Source organism: Triturus cristatus, chromosome 8 (assembly GCF_964204655.1).
Source record: "Triturus cristatus chromosome 8, aTriCri1.1, whole genome shotgun sequence".
Classification (NCBI taxonomy): Eukaryota; Metazoa; Chordata; class Amphibia; order Caudata; family Salamandridae; genus Triturus; species Triturus cristatus.
In genome coordinates this window covers 1528196136-1528222131 of record NC_140591.1, presented here as the reverse complement: position 1 = coordinate 1528222131, position 25996 = coordinate 1528196136, and the positions used below count along the sequence as shown (strand labels likewise).

General features: G+C 44.2%; 1 protein-coding gene across 2 annotated transcripts in view; it reads right to left on the bottom strand.

The window, feature by feature from the left end:
• LOC146806066 (solute carrier organic anion transporter family member 2B1-like) overlaps positions 1 to 25996 on the bottom strand; it is a 456740-nt gene that overhangs the window by 347874 nt on the left and 82870 nt on the right. The window contains exon 2 of one of the 2 annotated variants that reach the window (XM_085623367.1): positions 14250 to 14361. The exons of the other annotated variant lie outside the window; for it this stretch is intronic. Coding sequence (XP_085479493.1) covers positions 14250 to 14327 — 78 coding nt within the window. The 5' untranslated portion in view covers positions 14328 to 14361. The remainder of the gene's footprint in view (positions 1 to 14249; positions 14362 to 25996) is intronic. 2 annotated transcript variants of the gene reach the window in all.

Here is a 25996-nt window from a genome sequence, read left to right as displayed (position 1 = left end):
GAAAACTCATTAAAGTATGACTGGCTGACCACCTCAATGACAACCACCTCCTGGACCCCTCCCAATCTGGCTTCAGGCAGAATCAATGCTCCACGACTCCTCTTATCTGTGCCACTGATAACATCTGTCTAATCAGGACAAGGGAGACACCATGGCACTCTTCTTTATTGACCACTCTATCGCGCTCACAGTCATCTCCCACTCCACCCTTTTCCAGTGCCTCCACACGACTGGAATATACAGACAGACCCGCTAATGTATCATCTCCTCCCTCTTGGTTTGCATGTACTCAGTCAATCTTGCCCAGTACTCCTCTTCCTCTGCCTTAAACTTAATTTGCGGTGTCCTTCAAGACTTGTCACTCATCCAGATACTTGTCAAGGTCTACATTGCCTTGCTTGACAACATCGTCCGGCTCACTGATCAAACATCATCTTGAGGGCCGATAACACTCAGTTCATCGTCTCCCACTCTGAGGATGCTTCCATCACACAGACAAAGTTCACAAACTGCATGGCCAAAGTCACAAGCTAGATGAAGACTAACTGCTTTCAGCTCAGCTCCAACAAGACAGAGGTGGTACTCTTAGGGAAAAACACCCATCTCTGGTCCTTGGACTGATGGCCCTCTGAATAAGGATCTATGCCCATCTGTTGAACAAAGCCAGAATTCTAGGAATCTTGAACGATAAGTACATTTAGATGCTCAGCCAGGTTAATACAGTAATTTCCAATTGCTTCCACACCCTTAAGCTACTCAGGACAAGCTTCAGATACCTTCCTCTTAATACCTGCAGAACCATCACCGAAACTCTGTTTACCAGTTAGCTGGACTACGATAACACCCTGTATATGGTCATCAACACACAACTTACCTAGACACTGAGGTAAAATTTATATATATATGTATATCTCTATCTATCTCGTGGTAGAAATGGGCCGACACTTCAACTTATTGTGTGTGCTGTGTGGTGCCAAGAGCATTATTACGGAGACTTTTGAGCACCCAAACAATATTTCGGGTTGCCTAAATTACAGCTTAAATCTATATATTTTTCCTATGATTTTTCTGAAAACATGAGACTGGCAACTTTCAATGAATGCTTTTATTATTATGGAATACTCTTAAGGACATCCTAGTATGCATTTTTTCTAGCACTCACTGGTATATTCAGTTCATTCAAACATATTCTTATTAAACTGTTGTTCAGTGCCAATACTCACAGTTGCTTTTTCTAAAGACAAAAGCCCTATATGCTAGGGTAGCAAAAGGCAAACATTCAATGTTATTGGAGCAAACAAATAGATAGCAATATTAGATGAGCTTTAAATATACCAAAGTATTTCATGAAGGATTTTTCTTGAGGATACAAAGAAATTCAGTAACCTGAAGAAACTCAAGTTGTTGCTTGGGGTCCCTCTTGAATCCTATGGAAGTGTTTCAAATGGTCCTCACAAAGAAGAGGGTGTGCTGCTTCAGAATATAAATTTGCATACTCACTTTTGTTGTTTTAATGATTTGCGTATTTTTCATAAGATAAATATAAATGCCAAAGTGGTATACGATAGTGAGATAATGTTGCCGATTTCTCTACATTTCCAGATTTTTATTGAAGTGAGTCTTAACACCCAAACAAGCATGGGTTATAGCACTTATCAGTAAATAGAACCGCCTTTAAATTAAATGTAGGTGTAGGTTAACATGTCCAGAAGCAAATTCCAGTCACTCAAAGTGAAGGTATCCAAGGGGGGCTGACCCAGTGCCAATAATGTGGTGGAAGGAAGCATACTTTGAGTGATATTTGAGCATCAGAATGGATAAAGGGGCTGAATTAAATGCTTCCTATAGGCATGTAATTTTATTAGGTTTTTTTTAAAAACATGAGGCTGACAACCAGAGCTAAAAATGAGAATAAAATGGGACTATTCATATATAATTAGTACAAATAGGACTGCACCTGATGCTCTTTGTAACTCACCAAAAAGGTAAATCCAGCAGCAAATATACTCCGAAAGGTTTCCTTCCATGTCTTTAGAATAGATTCCAAAATACTCCAAGCTAGCTTTGTGTTTAATTAAGACATCGGTCTTGCTACCCTGAACTCATTCAAACCATTGCTTTTTATTTACACACAACAGCATCCCCAACTCCACTCAAGCAACCCCAGACCATGGTACATCACCTCTAGGTTCAAGTCATTTTCCCATAATACCATTCAAGCAATAATCTCTACCACTTGATCTCAGCTGTGCTACCTCCCTCCACAAAAGACGTTGACTGAAAGATCTGGGTTGCCATGAGAATCCATCACCATCAGCCCCCAACATCACTGCCAGTCATAGCACCCTGTGAAACTATATATATATATATTTTTTTTTTTTTAACAGAAGGCTTAGATTTTCCATATACCATAGTTTATTCCTATATTGTTCCACCAATGGTTATATTGGTATCATCTGCACAATATCTTCTCTGCCAGGTTATGTGGCCTATAAGCAGCTTTTCTAGACAAACGTTTTGCGACTATTATGAATAAATATAAAATCTGCGTGGTACATGTTTTAAAAATCAAGAAATCAACACAAAAAAGAAATTCTGAAAATGTCTGGATAATCACTGAAATGTGATGATTCAGATGCATTCTCTGAAATGCCATTACACAGAAAAAAAAAATATCTATGTCTGCAGAGAGAAGAGGTAAGTTATAAACATCTTCTTATTCTCTTACATACATTTGCAGACATGATGATGATGAGTTATTTCTTACTGTAGATTTCCTGAATATATATTAAGATGCCCATGCATGCCAGAGAGACGGTGAAGGATTCAGTGAGTAAGTGAGAGTGAAAGTAAGCACACCACTGTATTCAACCTGCATGAGCACATAAATGTCAGTAGATAAATTAGCTCAATCTAGATTGTAACACATGTTTTGTGTTCTAACTTCAATCAAGATGCATTTGTGTGAAAATTGTAAGTGTTACTTTATGTGAATTTGAATAAAATAAAAATAATCAAACTTAAATAAGGTCTTATTCCCCCATTACATATTATTCTCCTTTCTTTTTAAAATTGTGCCTCCTTCTTACATAGTTCCTCTGTCCCAAACATTTCCTCTGCAAATTAGGACATCTATGTTACTTATCCACACAATCAATCAAATGAATACCACAGAAAGCCTCTTGGTGTTTATTAGTTGAGAAGTAAACCAAGGCATAATTATATTTTTCATTCCGCGAAAGGCATAAGTGAATCTTGGCATGAAGCTATGAATTCCACAGATTCTGCCTTCCAGAGCTGAATACACTGATAGAACCTGTGATGCACACTGAGCTACTGTAAAAATAGTTTTCAAGAGTCTAAATAAGGACTTGCGAGGAATGGCTCCCTTGGTGTCTGGGTGAGCTGGTATTTTTTCACCTCAACCTGCAAGCTTTGGCCATATCGGAATATACCACTGGGATGAAACGTCGACCATTACTTAATTGACATGTACTGCCTTGAATTTGCTCTATAATTGTTTATTGTCGACACTTGAGTTCTCTGATTCAACTATCGGTTCAATGGTGCTGTTGAATCTTGGGCAGCCATCCATTCTGTATATATTCTATATCAGTTTTCTATGTGTTGCTGTGCATTGTGACCTAATCTTACCTTCCTTGTCTTTTTTTATGAAAATGTTCATTGATGACATTCTTTCCTGAGTTTTTGTTTAAAGAATATGCTTTTTCTTTCTCAGAGTTAGGCTCTCTGTATTTTATTCTTTCAGAATGTTGATAGACGTTTGAAAGTAGGGTCAATGCAGACCTGAGTGAACCATAGTCAATTGCCTTAAAATAACAAAAGAATACACTGATGGTGGCACCAAATTTGGTGATTCCTTCCTCACACCATTCAATTTGCCTCAGAAGCCAGATGCAGCACATTATATTTTTCATCGGCATCTTATTTCCTTCCTGTACCTTGTCATTTGAATCGGTTTATATCTCTGATCCAGAGACCATCAGGTCCACCAGAAAAATAGAGGCAACATCATGGGAAGTGACCAAGGACCTAGCAGATTCATTACTGGAAAATTTGAACTACGCGAGACCAGTAGATACATCCCAGTTAAGAATTTAAGATTAGATCATTTGTCAGAATTTCTAGGACTTTAAAACCATTTTTTAAAACAGCATGAAATTGCAATGGAAGCAGAAGGCTGTTGATATTGACAAATGAGTTGCCCTCAAACTCCACAACTTGCCACAAATGTCTTTGATAATTTCAAGAATCTGATCTCCACAATCCCTGATCATGAGGAACGTCAATTTAATAGACCACACATTTTAGAGTTACATAGAGCTTCTATTCAGAGAGAAAATGGTCTCCCAATGTTTGGATAGGGCCAGGCTGATGTGTATACTGTTTTTCCTTGTTTGTATTGGCACAGTGAGCACAAAATGAGGAAACAGAAAGCACCCAGATCCACTAGCAGTGGCTGGTTGAGCGTGACCTTCTATGTTAGACCCATTATGAGGAGAAGATACAGAGTGAAAGGAGAACTGGGAAACACAAACCAAAATCTTAGTCTCCAGAAAGATTAGCATTATATAGGCAGAACAGCGGAAAAGATACTGTACTTTAAATTCTATGCACACAGCCAATGGTATCCAGTAAACATGAGCCAGCAGAGGGAAGTAAAGTTAAAGGAGCGAGCTACTTAAAAGACAAGTGGAAAAATATCAGGTGACTTGGAGCTACACCATTAGATATTTAAATGTTCCTTTACACACAGAAATACCATTATTTAGAAAAGAGCCTATAATAGTTATAATTTGAAAGAGAAGTGAGATTAGCTTCTGGTAAAAAGGAAAATCTTTGTTGGCGTAAGAAGACATTCGGAACATATGAAATGCATATTTAGTGACAACTCATTGTCAAACCTGAAATCAATGTTGGAAAGTTCATGTTTGGGGGTAAGGCACATTTTCATATTTTTAGAACAAAGGGGAGGACCCTAGAAACTGAACTGGACCCATGATCACACTCTTGGTTTTATGTAGGTTAAACCTGTGCTTATAGCTCTCCATTCAAACTCAAGCATCTATCATGCAAAGCTGGAATTTCATTTAGCAGTATTGCTAAAATCCAAATAGCTCTGTAATATTAAACCAGTTGACAGGCTCAAAGGAGCCCACAGAGTGATAGCCAATGGCCAAACATATTGCCCCTTGACTAGCTCTGAGATCAGGGACTAAAAGATTAATCAGAGGAAGGACAGGCTGAAGAAATTTCCTTTTTAGGCACTTCATTTTTCCCAGTGAGTTATCTCTAATGGCCAGCATAACAGAAACTGTATCAGCCATGTCATTGATCCGTGATTGAACTAAATAGTGTTCTTCTATGTGTATATTGATCTTGACACATGTACATATTTTGTTAGGAAGAAGGATCTGAGGATACTTACGCATTTTAGCATTTTAGCTTTTTCCAATTTCCTTTTGCCTGGTCCTATAGGAATTCACAAAGTACTGGCAATATGAAAAGGCCAGAAAAGGCAACACTTACATTTACCACTTGCTCTTAACTTGTTCAAGCAGAAATTATCACATTAATCCAACCCCCTGTCATTAGTATCCATCTCTCTACACTTACTTATTCCCAGGCATCTGGCAACAGTTATCACTGGCACACAGCAATATACCATCTAAACATCAGACAGAGACAGGCAGACCAAGTATGGTAAATCTGTGTGGCAGAGGGCCTGGAACAGAGCAGCAGGCTCTGATCCATCCATCAAATGCATCCACTGCTAGCTTTTCACCTAAGGCAGTGAAAATGGACCCTCTCACCACAATCAGCAGGTATTAAGGCAATACAAGGAAACTACACATAGGTTGGTTAACAGAACAAAATATAGTGAGACAATGGGATGTTAGAGAGACCTATCGACAGGGCCATTTTGATCAAATTAGATCAGAACTATTGTAGACTCCATTTAGCACTTAGACCTTGTTGTCTACAACCTTAGCATTGAGTGATATTGATTTCACTAAGCAGCTGCTACCAAGCACATAAACATGGCTTAGCGGATAGGTCTGTTGTATGCATCACTCACACACCACAGTGACAACAGTTCTCAGTAGCTTGCAAGTATTCAAGAGCCAATAAAATCGAATTTTAATACAACCAATCAAAGTGTATGAGGTTTTCCTGGTAGTTTGTCTCAAAAAAATCAACAGTTAAGAAGAATTTGTTTTTTGCATAGCATTTCATGTTACCCAATGAAAGTATAATTTCACAAGAAAGTCAAACATACTAAAAAATTACTATGCAGAATGTTGTCTTATCGCAGTTCCTTGGCATATGGCCCACAACATCACTGCCTTTCATGGGGGGCATGACTGCAATGGAGGCAGACGTGTCCGGGTAGAGCTCCGTCGGAGGCTCCCCTAAACAGGCCCTGTTCTCCGTATGTAGTCGCCTGCGGGGGCTCTCGCCAGGCGCAGCCTTCTCCAGATGGCGGCCCGGGGCTTCGCTGCTGTTTTCGCCCTGCACGGGCTCCGATCACCGATTTGCGGCTTCTACCTGCGTGCGTCAGGGCCCGACTACGCGAGCCTGTGGCTTGACTCCGCAGCAGATGGCGCGGATCACGTAACTACACAGAGGCGTGCTGCGGCTGCCCACCCTACCGCCACCTCATTAAGCCATCACCGATAAGCGGCGGAGTGATGGTGACACCCATGCTGAGCTGCCTGCCCATCCTCGCTGCCTGAAATCACTCGGGCCGGCTGCCCGTTCCTGTGGCGGGGAGAGGAGGATCGTCGGAGGTGATGCTGCCCGGATTGCTGGTGCTGCTGCTACCCTTTGCGATTAACGGAGGTGAGCCCCGCTGGGGCATTGGCTATCGTGACCCACTGGTCTATCCTTGGGCCACCTGGTTCCCCTGATGCGCAGGTTGGGACATCGCTAACTGCAGTACAGAACCGCCGGTGTGCATGAGTCTTTGCCAACCAAGAGGGACTGCTGGTGTTGCTGTGGAGGCTGTGAGGCGGTGCCTGGGGTTAAACTGCACCTGCCCTAGCTGTGGGTCCCTGGGTTGGTGCTCCCCTGGGCGGGCGCCATACAAAATACTGGACGCCATCTTGTCATGCACTCCACCACCACTTATGGTCAGCACGAGACGTGCACTGTTGCTCTGGCTGCCACTGTACCCTCCCAACTAACATAACCCTGCTTCTGGAGTGCCACACCTAAAAAGTCCTCTGCAGGTGCCTCGTATGGTGAAGACGATGGCCATACTGCAGTGGGGGTGCCAGCGTGTGGCGGGATGGATCTGCCACTGGGCCCTCGAGCTGTGACGCAGTTGTCGAACAGGGCCCACCAGTGTTGGTGCGGGCCAAGCTGCGGGGCCCACGTCCCGGAGACACCACATTGGGCCTAAAATTGCACACAGACTAGCACTGGTGTGCATACTCAGCGGCTCATGTCGGGTGGCACCCGAGCGAGAACTGGAGCGGGAGGAACACCGGCCCCACGGCCGCAGACCAAGCCTAAATCGGATAAGATGGCTAAACAGGGACTCACGGACCAGACGGCGAATAAACTGGACATGGTGCTCACAGCAATGGAGAGGCTTGAAGAAACCATCAACCAGACCCGCATCTCCCTGGAATCCAAAATAGACAAGGTGGCAAATGATCTCACCCACCTACATGCTGATCACCGGAAGCTGGCGGATCGTACCACCGTATTGGAAACCACGCTCGCCGACATCAAACTGCAGGTGGTTCAGACAGACAAACATGTACAGAACTTGCCGAATCGTGTGGAGTTCCTGGAGGAAAGAGCCGAGGATGTTGAAAGGCGAGCACGGCGCAATAACGTGTGCATTGTGGGTGTGCCGGAACACTGAGAAGGAAGAAAACCTACCTCTCACATGGAAAAATGACTCAGAGACCTGCTGCCTGAGGGGACTCTCTCGCCTCATTTTGTCATAGAGCGTGCTCACAGAGTCCTGGCGAGGCCCCCCTACAGGCTCAAACCCGCGGCCGTCGCTTCTTCGCCTTCTCAACTACCGAGATAGGGACTCATTCCTCCAGGAGACCAGGAAGCTGCACGATGTCCAAATAGACAATCATAAAATCATGTTTTTATCTGGACTATACTATCCAGGTGCAGAGATCGAGACTCTCCTATATGGCAGTGAAGAAGTGACTTCGGCAAAGCAACTTGAAATACTCTCTGCTCTTTCAGGTGCGCCTGCGTGTGGTTGCACATGACAAAACGCATTTCTTTACCACACCAGAGGAAGCGGAGGATTGGCTGGACACTTTCACTGCTGCAGGTCCTCGAGATCCTGCCGCCGCCGGAGAGAGCGAATATCTGCGGGGGCGCGAACGCCTCCTTCACCAACAGTGGACGTTGCGGACCCATGCGTTCCAGTCCATATAGTGCGCCTGGCGAGTGGCATTGCGCTGGTGCACACAAACTGTCTTTATTACACTATATTCTGCCTGAAGATGGGGAGCCTCTGAGACACTAATCACACGCATTGTCGGTTCTTTGTGTGCAGCACGCAGGACACCCCCCCTGATTGTTTTTGACTGTTGTCTCTAATGAAAGTTTGGACGATTGCTGGTTGCATTATCGCCCTTTTGGAATTATTCATGATTCTGTAATTGTTTTGGTTTTATTGTGATATATCATTTCTTGTGTGCTGGTTCATAGAGCGTAACATGCCAAGAGTCGGAATGCTGGGCATGTCATACACTGCCGGGACACTTCCATCAAGTGTGTTAGTTGGGCTGCCGCGGGCACATCTTCTTTTAGCACATCACAAGAGCCATGACTTCACTTAAAATTGATACATGGTATGTAAGGGGCATGCACTCACCATCACGTAGGTATCAGATATATTCATACCTTAAACGACATCACATACAAATAGCTCTCCTTCAGGAGACACATCTGGCCACACCAGAAATTCAACACCTGCACCGCCGCTGGCATGGCCAATTGTTTGCAACGGGGTATTCGGCTTTTGGACGAGGCACGCTTCTGTGGTTGCGGCCAGGGGTTCCATTTAAAATCACGGATTCCTTGATAGACACAGAAGGTAGGTACGTCGTAGTTAAAGGCACATTGGATGGCCGGCAGGTTGTCATTGCATCATTATATGCTCCCAACACAGAACAGGCTGCCTTTTCGACACTATTTTGCGAGTTTTAGCACCATGGCATGATATCCCTATGTTCTTGGGGGGAGATTAAAATTGCGTATTAGACATATCACTAGACCGCTCCTTTCTGCCCCTTCCGGGCACATGCACACACAATGCCATGAAGGCGCTAACCGGCAGGGCAACACATTGGCGCCTGAAGGACATCTGGAGACATCACAATCCCCACGACAGGGTATACTCCTACTACTCAGGTGCTCACGATTTGCATGTACGGTTAGGCCGCTACATGCTTTTGGAGGAGCTGCTCCTGCATGTCTCTGCAGTCTATTATCTGGGCAGGACACATTCAGACCACAATCCGCATGTGTTGAAGGTGTCATGGGAACACCTCCAACCGCCAATTCCTACCTGGACATTGCAACCGGAGGCACTATTGGATGCACCCCTTCGAAAACTGCTAGCCACTAATATCACACAATATTTTGAGGAAAATGTCGGGAATGCCACAGGTAGAAAGGGATGCGTTTAAAGTAGTGATTAGAGGTGAATGCCTCTGTGCACAGGCGGGTATGCTGAGACAGCAGGAGGCGGAACTAACAACTTGATAATACATTTCTCCGGAGAGAGGGTGAGGCATTAGGGGGCAACGCCATGTCATTGGAGCGAGATAGAGGGGAACACTCCAGATTGCTCGACCGGCTCCGCCATTTGAACTATGCAGCACACACTCACCACATGGGGGACAAACCTGGCAAATTGCTATCGTGACATCCATGACACTTTTGTGGAACACTATTCCGCAATGTACAAGTCTTCTTTACTGGCTACAGACGCAGACTTAGGGGAATTTTTTTCTGTCCTAACGCTGCCACAACTAACATCGCATCAACAAGAGGACCTAGATGCTCCTCTGCTACCAGAGGAAATCAGAGATAGTATTTTCTCCCTTTTGAATGGCAAATCTCCGGGTCCGGACGGACTACCGGTTGAATTTTATAAAGCTTACACGGTCATATTAACACCAGAATTATTGCGGGTGTATGCAGCGGCGCTGGATGGCTCAACACTCACACCCACGCAAAACGAGGCAATGCTGATCTCCCTCTTAAAACCTGGCAGAGACCCTGAACTCCTGTGCTCCTACCGCCCATTGGCTCTATAAAATACAGACTACAAAATACTAGCCTCTGTCCTAGCCAAACGATTAGTCCCGTTTGTATCGACTCTGGTGCATGCGGATCAAAATGGGTTTGTCCCAACCAGGAGTACCTCTCTAAACATACGCAGGCTATTTAGAATCAAGAAGTATGCTACGATGGACTGGCCCCGATCTGGCTGTCTAGTGCTGGATCTGGAAAAAGCCTTCGACTCATTGGAGTGGCCCTATCTTGCGGCGGTCCTGTGTAAGTACAAGCTGGGAGACTGGTATTTGCAACTGGTGCGACTACTGTATCACCGCCCCACAGTGCGGGATCGCACGGGCAAGCTCATTTCTGACACAATCCGAGTCCGGTGGGGAACTAGGCAAGGGTGCCCGTTGTCCCCGTTGCTCTTTTCACTGGCCATGGAGCCGTTGGCAGCTCTCTTCCGAGAGAGTGGCGTGGACTGGGGCGTTCCTCTGAATGATGGGCTTCATACAGTGTCCCTATATGCGGACGATCTGCTGCTCTACATAAGGGACCTACATACAGTGCCACCAGCCATATTCACATTATTCCATAGATTTGAGGTAGTGTCAGGCCTCAAGGTCAACTGGGCTAAATCGGGCACCCACTCTTTCCACGAAGATGTGGCTGAGACGGATATAATTATCAACGGGACTGCGCTTACCTGGTATCCGACCACATTCAGATACTTAGGCATCTACATCTATAGGTCCCCCGCGGGCATATTGGAGGGTAACCTAGTACGCGCCATTTCCTCAGTCAAGGCGTAGATGCAGTTCTGGATCACTCTAACCAAAACGATAGTACTGCCACGGCTACTGTATTACTTAGCTAACCTTCCAGTGTATGTCCCGGTACGATTATTTCAGGAATTGGAAGGGCTAATCCGAGGCCTAATCTGGAGTGCAGGGAGGCCCAGGATAGCATTGAAAAAATTATATGCGCCGCCTGAGAATGGAGGTTGCAAAAAGAACTGTTGATGGACAGAATGCAGAACAATGTCATACATTCACCCCAGTACAGAGATCTGGGCCTAAATCCATCGTTTTTTTGCTCACCCAGCCATATGCAAATCAGTCTTGACCCTGTGCCTAATGGAAACAGTCCAGCCCGAACTGCCAGGCCAGGTCCTCCCTGGACTGAAACCAAGCATCCTAGGACCGGTTTCGGGGTTTCACCCCTTTTGAGCCAGGATAGCTTGATTCTAGTGGCATGGAGAGCTCAGGACTCAGGTCTGAGCATACCCGTCCCACTCGGGGTGACAAATGCAAAAAGAACTGTTGATGGACAGAATGCAGAACAATGCCATACATTCACCCCAGTACAGAGATCTGGGCCTAAATCCATAGTTTTTTTGCTCACCATTCCAGTTTGGACCCAGCCATATGCAAATCAGTCTTGACCCTGTGCCCAATGGGAACAGTCCAGCCCGAACTGGACCGGAAGCAAGCATCCTAGGACCGGTTTCGGGGTTTCACCCCTCTTCAGCCAGGATAGCTTGATTCCAGTGGCATGGAGAGCACGGGACTCACGTCTGATGGATTTAACCCAGATCTCTTGACTGGGGGTGAATATTTTGATTTGTTCTGCATTCCGTCCATCACTTGTGTGTCTTTTGCTTCCTCGCCCTAAGTGCGCCAGGTATGCTCAGACATGAGTCCTGGGCTCACTGTGCCACTGGAATCAAGCTATCCTGGCTGAAGAGGGGTGAAACCCCGAAACCGGTCCTAGGATGCTTGTTTCCGGTCCAGGGAGGACCTGGCTTGACAGTTCGGGCTGGACTGTTCCCATGAGTCACAGGGTCAAGACTGATTTGCATATGGCCAGGTCTAAACTGGGGTGGCATGGTGAGCAAAAGAATGATGGATTTAACCCAGATCTCTTGACTGGGGGTAAATGTTTTGATTTGTTCTGCATTCCGTCAATCACTTGTGTGTCTTTTGAGAATGGAGGTTTGGCGCTTCCTAATTTGGAACATTCTTACCTAGCTGCGCAGCTACAATGGGTTACAAAATGGTTGAGTGGCAAAAGTCTGGTGGACACAGCGACCGAGTCATCATTATGGATGCACGCAAAGATCTATAGTTTGTTTCACCCGCTAGTGAAACTCCCCAGCCCTACGCAGATACATATTGACCTAGGCCATAGATGTTACCAGAGAAGCCTGCAACTTACAAAAGATACGGTCGCCTATGCACCAATACTGCCACTTATTGGGATGCCCAGAGGCAGAGACTCGATGACAGACGTAGCGCTGACATCCTGAACTGAGGCGGGAGTGGAGACGCTAGGAGACCTGTACGCGGACGGTGCTTTTCTACCTTTTGCGACTCTGGCGGCAGACAGTGGTTTGCCGATGGGTGAGTTCCTTCTTCATGCAGCCATTACACGGACGTTAACGCAAGCATGGGGAGACTTGACGTATGAGCTGCCGACACATCAGTTATTGAAGTATTTGCATGTAATGGAGGAAGGGTCGTACGTGATCCACTGGCTAGTACAGGCCCTGCTCGCCCACGTAACAAAACCACTACAGAGACTCCGAGAACGCTAGGCTGAGGATAGAGGCCATCCTTGGACTGATAAGGAATGGGAACGCGTCTTTGCCAGCGCCACACACCTACCACGCAACTCACGATTTAAACTAATACAAACATACATACTACATCGAGCATACCTCTCCCCAGATAAGATAAATAAATATTTCAACATCAACACCTCTGATTGCCCACGATGCCGGCTACTAGGCGCTGACTTCCTACACATGCTGTCGTCTTGCCCCCTGCTCCTACCCTACTGGCACGCAATAACGGAGACTCTCGCGAACTGCACTAACACCGAGGTACCTAACACATGGGAAGTCTGTATCCCGAGGTTTTATAAACAAACTAAAGCAAATAAAATAAGCCCCATATTTCTCGACCTAGGCCTCATAACCGCAAAAAGACTGATCACTAAGAGATGGAAACACAAAGATCCCCCGGAGTTGCTCAACTGGATAAAATCCCTAGAAGTATGGGCGCGGGCAGAAAGCACTATCCTCCACAGGGAAGAAACGGCAGGGCTGCGAAAGTATCCCATAGCACAACCCTGGGATGATATCTCAAAGCCCTTACACGTCCAAATGCTACATTGCCTGCACCCCCTGTGCAACAGACAGGGGATGATGCTTAGAATGTTTCTCAATAACTCAGCCACGTTGCATCCCCGGAGGCCCCGGTCGCGATCATGGGGTTGGGAGACGAATCCCTGAGCCTTAGTTACACTTCCTAGACACGACATTAGTCACAAGTTGCCCCAGCATCCATGTAATCGTACATACATTACAAACAGCGACAGTAACTGCAAACGCACTGGCTTAACCACAACAAAAATCGAATGGTATTCTAAATGACGGCTCCATATTACTTTTGATATTTGATATCTCTTTTTCTTTTGATTTTCATATGTTTTATTAGTTGTGGTTTCAATGTTGATTTTTAAAATTGAAAATATCTAGCACCCCGCACTAATGTACACATACTTGCCCACGAAACACTATGGGCGGATTTCAAAGATGAGCAGAATACGTGTCAAGTATCCCTGCGTAAATCGCTGCATCTGCAAGTAAATGGCCACAGCTGGGGCGATGTGCACGTGAATGTTATGTCTTGCTCTGCAATTGGAGATAACAATACGAGTAGGCAATTGCTGTTAACGTCACCTTACACGTACACACCAAATCCTGTGTTGTAGACACAGAACTGGCTATGACGGTATGATGGTAATATCGGCTTTATGTGAACGGCAACATAGCAACATTATCTCTGCCATTAATGGTATTTGTATCACTGCTTGAGTTATGTGTATTGGAAACGATAAAATACAATAAATACATTTAAAAAAAAAACACGACTGCCTTTCATGAACTATCTTACCTTCACACTAGAAAAGGGATTCTTGGAGCATGTTTTTCTTTCTTGGTCTGCACGGTTCCTTGGTATTGTGGCTGTCATATCCCTGGCTGTATATTTAAATTAACCAGATTGTCTGAAAAAATATAACATGTTATTAAACCAGAGAGTTCTACACACATGCTAGGTTTGCGTTTTTAATACTGTTTAACAATTAAACATTTGGAAATAAATACTGGTTTCCTACTAAGTAAAGACTTTTAGAATTAGGCTGGGCGCTTTCCTGGTGGTCTGGCAGGGTGCAGAGGTTTTACTGGTGGTGGTCGGAAGGTCCATATTTCCTGCCTGCAGTGATTGACACTTTACAAATAAACAATGCACACTTTTTAAAAGATTTAAAACTAATTGTTTTTTGCATTTGGGTGGTTCTTGTCTAAATACAAACAGCGCTTACCTTCGGGGTTCTGGGGGGCAGATGGGGCTGAGGAGCCTGCTGTAGACTGGCACAGAGAGTCCAGTGCATATATGATAAAGATTCTTCAAAATTCAAAACCGTGTGTTTCTTTATAATGTGGCTTTTGAAAAACATTGAAGTTGCATCATTGAATTGAGTGGCAATTGTTAGACGGATAGATTCTAATCATGAACTCAGACACATTTATGCTTCTATCAAGCTATCAGTGACTCAAGAGGAACGTCCGCTGTATTTTGACCCCCTATACGTAGCCTAGGTTGTTATATTAGGTTTATTAAGAGAACAATCTTTTACTTATGTACAGGGCATACCCAGATCTGGTGTATTTTCAAGGTACTCTCATGTGATGATAGGCAGAGGAGGCACTGTGTAAAAAGCAATTGCCTGAAGTCATTCACTTTGGTCAAGCTGAAGATGGGATTGAGGAAATGTTTCCTGGGTTCATGTTGTGCCATTCAACCACTTCCTGGTTATCTCATTCACTGTTCATTTTACATCAAAGCTTAATGGTTTGTGTTTATTTATTTGAGGTGTTGAATAAGCGTACTTTGGTGAACACATCCAAGCAATGCATGTTTCATAGGAATCGGTGGTAGTAGTGTTTGGGGTGGGCAATGTTTTAATACAGATGGTAAAAAGAAAATGACAGCACCCACCATTGGCAAGTTCATTGAGACCATTTGCTCCACATAGCTACAAGTCCGCATTGATTATTATCCATTCTTGAATTAATTTCTCCACCTACTCCTCACCATCAGACTATTCATTCATTGAGCCATGCAGCCCTATCTCCAGTCTTCAACCATCCATTCAACTGTTGGACACGGTATTTTAAGGAAATCGGTGTTGTAAAGCACACCATATTTGCAATTTTTTCAGACATTTTTTGGGGGGAGAAACCCCCCCTTCCCTCCCAAGAGCCACCTTGCAGTAACATAACGTGTATTTGTAAAGCACACGTTCACCCGGAGGTATCTTGGCGCTGAATAACAGATGATTCTTGTTACTTAACTCAATGGTACTCAGTCTATCGACCTCAGATGGATGAAAGGCTGAGTGGACCCGCCGGGATTTGAACCTGTGACCATGAGGTCGAACACAGGCCCCTGCAGTGGAGGCATTAGTCCACTGAGCTTCCAGACCCGGCAGGCTCAATCGCTCTGCCTTTTGCTACATGCTGTTGGTGGAGCTAGCTTTATAAACTTTTCCAGGGCTTTTCTAAATTCCCAGTCTGGCCTTTTTTATAAAGTGTTCTGAATGTTTTATTCAATTAAGAAGTGGTAAAAGTACAAAGCAAGTTTTCATGATTTACTGGTGAACAACTGAGTGATGTTCTAAAGGGTGGTGTTATGTGACGAAGGTCTAGCAACACTGATTAATCAATAACAAAGCATAACAAAAGTGCCTGCGTGATAATATTGCATAGCAGCCAACACCTTGTATTCCATGTCCGTTGAACGTCGGTGACGTCAACCATTGCAGTTATATGGGTAAAATAAAAGTATAAATGATCAACATCTTGCATGTGTGGTGGTTTCTATCCTTTACACTGGCCCTCAAACAGGTACAGAGGTATGGCCAATAGCCCCCACCCAAGGCCTTTGAGTGTTTCGTTATTACTTTTTGTACTTGGAAAGAATTGATAAAAATGTATGGCTTCCATTAATGAGGTTCACAGGGAGAAGTGTGACTGCCTAACATCCCACTAAAGCCTAATGAAAATGTGTTGAGCTCCTTAATATTTATTGACTATTTTATAAGTTGTTTATTTACACAAATGTTGCATTGTGAAAAACATATTTATACTCATTATATCCAGAGCATGCACTTTGCAAAGATGATCTTTAGCTTGCCCAATTTCTCTTCAACGGCTGAAGAAATTAATTAATGATGCCCTTTAGGGTGTCCAGTCATAGAAAAGATTGGATCAAAAGACAGAGATAACGAAAGCTGGAATAGCCATGTTTTAAGGTTTTTCCTGGAGGACAGGTATTTGTCAAGTTTACAGAGGTTAGCGGAAACTGAGTTCCAATGTTTGTCCATAAGAAAGGAAAAACTACACTCATGGAGTCTGGAGTGCCTGATGCAAGAGAGATCAGGAACATTTGAAAAAGCGAACCACAAACAGGGGGTGAAAGTGTAATTTTAGATCTGCTTCTGAGATAGCAAGAGCCTGTGTTTTTAAGTGTTTAGCAACAGGTACCCATTTGAGAAGTTTGAGAAGATTAGAAATGGTGATATGTGGGGGAATTCAGAAGGTAATATGGGCAGCTGCATTCTGAATGGCCTGAAGAAGCTGAGATTATTAAGTAGGAAAGCCAAGGTAAAGGAAGTTCTCATAGTTGAAACAGGATAGAAAAAGAGATTGGACCACAGTTTTTCTTGAAGACATTGATTAGAGAGGAAACAAACAGAGGTAGAAAAAGCATAAAGATTCTACATGCCCGAATGGACTTTTGAAGGATAGAGAGGTATTAAAGATAATGACCAAGTTCTTGGCAGTGGAAACACTGACTGGTGTGGGGCTGAATTCATAGGGCCACCAAAAAGATGACCAGATAGAGGTCTGACCGTCCACGAGGAGACTTTAAGTTGTGTCACCTTTCACCTTATGCCAGTTGTTGCTCGAACTGGCAAAATCAATCATACAAAAGCAAACATTTCTTGATTGTGGACGATGTTATCACTAATAGAGACACTGATATGGTATTGTCTGCATCAGACAGGAGACTGAATCCAAAGGACCAAATCAAAGAATCAAGATAACTCATGTAGATATTGAAGAGGTTAGGACCAAGGTAGGAATTTTGAGGGCCCCACAAACAGAGGGAAAAGAGGAGGAGTGGAAGATGGACTGCTTGGGTTCTATTGGAGAGAAAGCAGTGGAGGCAAGTCACGGCTGATATAGATATACATTTGAAGATGTGTTTGTATTTCTTTCTCTCCATCATCAGCTTTGAAAGTGTCAAAGGGGAAGAATTTGTACACAAAATGTGTTCCGTAGTTCTAAGGGCCTTCGTTTCTTCATTCATCTCTTTGGAGTAGTAGTGTACAGATATTTTGGTCGGACTTTTAAGCTTCAAGGCAGCAGTTGCATCCATGATTCCTGTCATGGTCTCGGAGCGTTGGTTTATTAGATTGTTGAATTATTTATTTGAGGGTTTGCCCTTTGAGGAAAGGGATACATTATCAGACTAGTTTCCACAATTAATAGTCTTAAGGCCTCTGACCCACTATTGGAGTCTTGTTGGGTGGTCTGATGGCAGGAATTTGATAGACACAATGACAAAGGGGATAAGTAAATTGTTTGGACCATTGGATTGACTTTCTCAATTTGATTATTTCTTCTTTGGCAATAAGGAAGAGGAGAAACAAATGTTTAACATAGGACTGGCAGTCAGTAAATTAAACACAGTTATTGCTTACTAAAGACGAAACAAGCAGTGACACTGCTATCTCCCTTGGTTCTCCCCAATATAGAAAGAGCTCCCAATGGAAGATTATTTTTACCCGATTAAGTAGAGTTATCTGTGATGAGATCAATGTTATCTATAAATTATATGATGTTACCTGGGGGTAATAGATGAGATGAATTTTTGCAGGGACTAGGTCGATGGACTAGACTTTAATTGAAAGACATTCAATTACTTGAATTTTACATTTTTAATATTCTTGATTTTAATGGAATCTTTGTCATCAATTTTAACTTTCCCAGAGGATTTTCCAACTCAATCCGGATTGATGGTTTAGTACCCTGCAAGAAAGAGAAAGTATTGCATTGGCTGGAAGGACTTATTCAGCCATGTTTTAGGATGCATAGACTAAGCAGGTTCTTGAAGATGACCACATCACCGATCTCAAAGTGATGTTTCATGGCCAAAATGCAATTGTGCAGCAGGTAGTTGAGGGATGATTTTATTATCTACATTAGGACTGGGGGTAGTAATTTTAACTTCTATTAAATTTTTGAGATAGACATCTTTGTTTCCATCTACTGGAGTTCTTTTTTTTTATCTCAATGTGAAAGACGCAGGATTACCTAGGAGGGTCAGATGTCTGCTTTGTTGTCTCGAAACAAGGTCTTATTATTTGTGTTTGGCAGGGAGGTTATGGCTCCCTCAAGTGTGAGGTTCTCAGAAATATAGTGGTCTGGATGACCATGTATGAGAGGATGCACCATCAGCTGCATCATGGTCTTGAGAACATTTACATCAGTACATGTCATTTTGAGGCAATTTGCAAAAAATTAAATTTTCCGTAAATAGTTCTCCATTTGGCTTCTAGGGCTCAGAGTGCAGGAAATGTGCTTGTTTTATAAACTTCCATGTAAAGTTGGACAGGTCAGTCTCTGGTGGGAGATGGTTTGAGGCAGTGGTTCTTCTTTTAGGTGTTACACCAGATATTGGACATGTTATCTTGAAATTTTAATGAGTTTGAAGTGTAGGAAATGTTCTTGAGGCAGGGTGCACTGAGTGAGAGTGAGCTGGGTATGTGGTAGATTTCTGCTGTAGGTGTTTGCTGGTGTGGAATCCAAGGTGGTGTTAAGTTAGAGGGCGAGTTAGTTTGAGGGCTGCACAGATCTTGACATGTGAAGGAAGATGTCTCTAAGGGAGACTATTAAAGTACAGGTGGGAACTACGATCCTGTGATTGAGGAGTTGGGCTGGTGTGCTTTTTGCTCCATAATCAATGAGCAGCTGGCTCATTGATTGTGGGGTAGGATGCCAGCATTGAAGAGGGTTACTGATATGGGACGCAAACTCATTCCTTAAGGAGAGTATTTGAAATTGGAAGTCAAATGCCCATTGTAGGAAGCTGGCTCTGTATATACTATCCCAAAGTAAGGTATAGTATGCACAGAGTCCAGTGGATAGCCAAAGGTAGGCAGAGGTATAAGTAGATAATACCTTACTCTCTATTTGTGGTAATGTGGCTGAGCAGTAAGGCTTTATCAGAGGGTAGTATTAAGCATGGTTTCACACACTCAAAGAATAGTTTTAGTCTATTACTAGAGCCAAATTATACACCATATTGTACTCCCAAAGGCAAGGTATCACGAATATGCATTTGATGTTGAATTAGCTTTGGTTACAGGAATGTGTACATTGGCAATACGCAATCGAAATTTCTTTTCTTACTCAGTGAGGTATCTCTAGATACCACACTGGTACATTTCCTAAGAGAAGGGAAGGAATTTAATGTGTTTTATTATACAGTGTACAATTTTGCAATGTTACTCACGAGTCCCTCTTAGTCCTGAAAGAACAAAAGTGAGTGTGGGGTCCATGAGTAGGATTTGGTTAGACGGGCACTCGGTTCACACCGCCAGCAGCTCAGAGGCAGCTGGGTGCAGAGTGCAGGGGCCACACGTTAGCCAAGGGGCGAAGCACGGTCATCGGGTTGGGTTCTGCCAACAGACAGACCACCTGGTTAAAAGAACAAAAAGCTCCTTGCATCGAGTTTAGCACTAAAGGGCCCAATGGCCAGCACAAACACTACATCGTCAGTGACACTGAGGTGGCAAGGTGTAGGATGCAGTCATCGGGAAACCCAGGGTTTCTCAGAAGTGACCTTTGGTCTTGGTTGATGTGGCAGAGTAGGTTGGGGATTTTTGAGAGGCGTGCAGTGACTGGGGTTGCGAATGAGGTCTATGCAACCTGGTGACTGCAAACGTTCACAGACTTTTCACAGTGGCAGTTGGGTTTTTCGAACCGCTTCAGTCAGAGAGACGGTCTGGGTGTCGCCTTCGGTCGTGGTTAGGGGGCTCTCCCAGATAAGGTCTGCAGGTTCGGGTGAGAAGCTTGTTGGGCCTCACGGAGTCATCTGGAGTCAGAGTCAGTTGGTCTTGAGTAAGCCTGATGCTCATGGGAGACAAAGTCTTTGGTTGACAAAGGCAGGGCAAGTCCTCCGGGTTCTTGGGGGCTGCAGGACAGACCAGGATTTTGCTGTAGTTGGTCATGGTCAGGACAGGCCGGTAGGGCTGAGATCAAGTCATATTGTGTCCTCCTCTTCTTCTTCAGCACAGCTCTTCGGTCCTTCTTCTTCTTCTGATTCATTCCGGTTTGAGAAGGCAAGGTTCAGGGTTGCACCTAAATACTAATATCACAGGTACGTAGAGGTTGGGACTAATGGGTCCCTTCCTTGGGGTGGGTACACCCCCTATTAGGCCACCCTCCAGTGGGAGGGGGCATAAGCCTCACCAGGGATGGCTAGGTCCACCCATCATCAAGATGGCAGGGGCTGAGAGTTGTGCTTCACCTCACCTCCCCCACCTGAGGGGTGGGGTTGACAAAGGTGGGCACCCCTCTCCTCCTAACTTGGTTTTTCCACTGATTCTCCCACCCAAAGGGGTGGGTCGGAATCGGTGGGGGCGAGTTGCTATGGGCAGCAAATAGCTGAGGTAGCTCACAAAGACGGCAAGCCTTTGAAGCTTCCCCTTCGTGGACCCTGCCCATCCTGGGGAAGGAGGCTTGGCACCTCCTCTTAGGATGTGCTTTGTTTCAGGACCCCAAGAGCGGCAAAAACATGTCTGGTGGAGGCAGCTGGCAAGCAGCCACTCAGCCAGCGCACTAGAGTTAGGCTGTTTTTCAGGGGGCATCTCTAAGATTCCCTCTGTGTGTATTTTGAGCAGGATTTCCAACACCCCCAAAATAACTTGTTGCTCTCTACTGATGAAGGAATGAATCCAGAAACATATGCCTAGCGTTACACAGCACAGGCTGCACCAACAAGAGTACAAAATTAAAGACTACTACTGAAGTAAGTGTTATCATGTACTCTATTTACCCTGATGCATTAGAGCATATGGAGTGCTGGGATGTAAGGCAGTACTCCCACTCTACCATTATAAAGCACAATGTATCTATGTCTTTCTGCTTCAAGTGGCTATTAATGGTGAAAAAGTGTTGTGATTATTTTGTCCACTAACCATTTGGTGCTGATCAAAATGTAATTGATGAAAATATATTTGTCCTATTGCTTTCCATCTACTCTGGGTCCCTTCAATATTCCCAGTTTAATTATTTCATATTGCTAAACAATGAATACAGGTTAATATGAACTGCTTTTGTTTGAACCTTAATAAGATGCTTTTTTAACTGTTTCATCTATGATCTTGCCACAAGGTCAGGCAGCGTATTGGCTCTGGGATGTAGTATTCCAGTGCTGCAGAGCACTAATATGATAAATAAAACGGGTCTTCTGTTTTCCTAAGCCCAAAGAGAATATAAGCAGTATTTCTTCTGTATATGTGGGACATGAGGAGATATTAAAAAATACTTTATAGTCCATCTTTTATTTCAGAATGCGTTATTTGGTGATTGCTTGTCAGTATCAATAGTTTATGTATAGTCTGTGCTTAGTGTTTCCGGGACATGAAGAAACCCAGATGCACGCTGAATAGTCCTTCCTCAATTTTAACATGGATCTGCAGTAGATGTACTCAAGATTTCCTTGCCGTCTTTCTTCAGTGTCTACCAAACTCCAATAACAGATTGGAGGGCCTATGCAATCTAGATCATGTGCAGGAGTGGATTTATAACCCACCACCAGTCACAGGGTCTAGGACTGAATCAGATTAGTGAGAGAGTTTGTGTTCCATGGCATTATCACCATGTGTATTGTGATTCCTGCCCACCTTTAGGATGTGCGCTGTGAGATCTACATGCATCAAGTTCCTACTATCTTTTTTCTCCCAACTCACCTCCTTTCTAGTGCTCCATTGTGCTGCCTAGGGCCAGATCATATGATGAAACCGAGACTTTGCAGTGCTTTTAAGTGAGAAATTGCGTTATAAGTTGAGGGAGGTGAAACTCTTCTCAAGCAACAACCACAGTCCTTGTCAGGGTGAACCCCAAAAGTCATAACATTAACCTGTGCTTAGCCCTTTGGTATCTTGGCACAAATGCAGTCAGGCTAATCCTAGAGTTCATTTATAAAGTATTTATGCCGCACATTAACAGTAGAAAAGTGAAAACACAAGTTAAGTCCCACAATGGTTTAGAAAAATAGAGGAAAATTTAGTAAATAATTTGAAACCAAAACAACAAAAAATCCAATCAGTAAAGCTGGAGGTACTAAATTTCAAAGATTTAGGGTAAAACAGTGCCCATATCACAAAACGCCAGTTATGGGTATCTGGTCGTGTTGGTCCGGGCTAAGTCAGAAGCTCAAATGGACCGCACAAGAGTGCACGCAAGGCACAGGACCAAGTTTGGCACGCTGAGGAATGTACCATATGCCAGTGATACGCAGTTGCGCAGCATTGCTTTTTGAGGTTTTCACATCTTCTGGCATCGGTTCCAATGATACTGTTTGGCGAGGCTTTGTGGGGCATTGTGCTACTTGGTGTCAATTTCGATAAAGCCTGTGGCTGTGCAGCAAAGCTTAGTGGGGCACTGCATTGCTTGGGAGTCGTTCTGATGTAGCTTTCAGCTGTGTTGCCAGGCTGGGTGTCATTATGGATTTGCTGAAACCTTTAGATAGGCCAGGAGGAGTACTCTCCAAATCCGGCCAAGGGTCGAGGACCTGGGGAGGCACCTCTTGCACAAAAACATGACCTAGGCAAAATCCTAGGACTCTCAATACCAAGGAAACAATGTCTCTGAACAAGGATTTCTCACTGTGCCCCTTTCTACCCTGTAGAACTGCAAGTGGTATGGTGGGTTTGATGGCAGGTATACCAGCAGATAGGATCTCGGCAAATATCCTGTTGATGCTCACCATTTTCTGAGGTGCTGCATATTCGTTATCTCCAATCCAGATCCATGTCACTCTGTCAAAATTCTAGTCTACCGAAAGCCCTCTCTATGTATTAACTCTTCTGCTGCATGTTCCATTAGCAAGAGGGAACCTGTGTCCTGCCCTCCTCACACATTTCCCAGGGATCCTCTGGTGTCTCACTCACACAGATGGTTGGCCGAGAAAGGAGCTGAAGGACCTCAATCAGTACACTCACCAAAGTGGATGAACTATCTAAAATGCGTATATGCACACCATTGGTTCTCAGCTGTTGAACTCGGCCCACACTGCAGGGTCACCCCCTTAAACTTTTTGCCTTTAACCCTATCATTTTCTGAACCCATTTTGATGGCTTTTTGGACTCTGTACATTTATAACTACTAAACAGTGCTAACATGCTTGTGCTCTCTCCTTAAAACTCTTAAATTAATTTTTCACTACTGCAACGACTACCACTCCATTGGGTAACATTGGGTTAGCTTATTACATTAAATAAGTGATACGTTTTGCTTAAGAAGAGGTAGAAATGTCATGTTTGGACACTAAAGTACTGTAATTTAAAATCCATTTTAATGGTAAAGTCGGATTTTGATTCACAACACAAAAAATCTGACTTTTAGAAAGTTGACATTTTCTAGTCCTAACCATTTGGTGCCTGCAGTCCGTTTTCCTGGGTCACATGACTGGGTGGAAGTGCCAGTTGGCCTTTGTGTATTTCTCCCATAGAATGTCACAAAGAGGGCCTCCATGATGGCAAGATGGACCATCCTGCCAGAATAGAAAGTACGGAGCTGTGCACAACCCCACTTACAAAAGGGCTGCCTCAGCACACACACAAAGGACTTCACACTAGCCTTTTTTGACCCAAAATATCCTGTGACCAGAGCATGGATATCCGAGAGCCGTTTGGGAGGGCGACTCGATAAGTTTCATACTCTTCAAACCTGGCACCAGATATAAACATTTTGACCCACAGACCCTGCCCTGCATTTCAGAGGCCTGCACTTCTGCTTCAAGCCTTTCTTGAACCTTGAAAGGACTGCCCTGCTGATGGAGGACTGCCTTGCTGCTTGAACCAGGCCTATAAGAGGGACTCCAAGGTCTTGTTTGCTGGCCTTATGTTCAGAGCGACAGGGACACAAAAGCTCCAACAACTTCTAAAGATCACCTTGATACAGCCTTAAGTGAGTCCAAACACTCACAAGCGGTGTCCTGAACCCTTGGAAGTGGTGCTAAATGTGCATAACAAGGCAAAATTCAAAACTTGAAACTTGGCAAATGTTTTGCTCAACAGTGCTATGAGACCCAAGGGAAGTCTGAAACTTAGCTGCTCTCTGATCCGCCAAAGGCACATCACTGGCCGGTCTGGCTTTGAGGTAGCTCCCGCTATGTTCTTCTCCACAAAAACGAATCCTGGAAGGGTATCCGGCCTCCTGTAGCCCTCGCTGGATACAGACTGCAGTTTCACCTAGCTAGAAAGCTGGAACTCCCAAAAAAATGACAAAGTCTGAACATAGGAATCTTCATCGCAACTTTGTCCAGTGGCTCCCTGATGACGAAGCCTTCTCCTTGGACACAGCCGGCTACCTTGCCCTACTTGCACCAATTAACTTTAGCATCTCAGACACCTTTCTTTAAAATTTCTTTTAAGTCTGAAGGCAAGCTGAGACCAGGCCTCCTCTAGTATCCAAACGTCACTCCTTCGCGTTCTGCTTTAACTTTTGACTTTGCCCCAGTCTTGCGCAGCTAGATGTTCAAGGTTGATACGTTTTGTAGTTAGAATGCATTACAAAGTTTAACATTTTATAACTCCTGTTCTTCTAAATGGATTCAAGTCATTTTGGTTTAAAATTATTTATAAAATGTTACTCTATTTTTAGGTCTCGCTAGTGAATGCAACGCATGCGCTGCTTCGCTTGGCGAGACTATTGTTGTCGCTTTGGTGCTGGAAGGGAGACAAAAAAACCATGTGCGCGCACGGACAGGCGATGTGCACGTGCATGGTGTCTCCTCTCTGCCTCACGCTCCTCCATCTCCAGGGGCGTGCAGCGATGCTGTTGTTATTCCATGAAATAATAAACCATAGCTGGACTTGATGGTTCACTCACTCGCAGTCCCCCCCCCCCACACAAACACACCCACAGCTGACCCAGACTAACAGCCAAGGCAAGTGGCGCCGCCAGTATATTAACATTAACAATGCAGCCCCCAGGGCCCCAGGAGAGGAGCGACGAGTGCAGCAGCCACGCTCCCATCTTCATTTTTATTTTACTTTAAAAAGCATACTGTGCAGAGAGAGTTATTATAAGTAAAAGTAAAACATGGGTTAATCGCACTATTGTTTAGAACTTACCATATTTAAGGCGTAGTAGATAGCGATGTGTCAGGCTCCCAAAATGTATAGCGACAGCTCCGTTTGTAATGAAGTTTCGAAATGCTTTCGTTGCAGAGTTTAAGTGGAGGAGCAGGAGCACAAGATAGCTATCTTTTAGGAGTAATAAAACATGAACACGCAATGTAAGGGGAATGCAAGGAGATGGTGTGGAGATGGCTAGGTG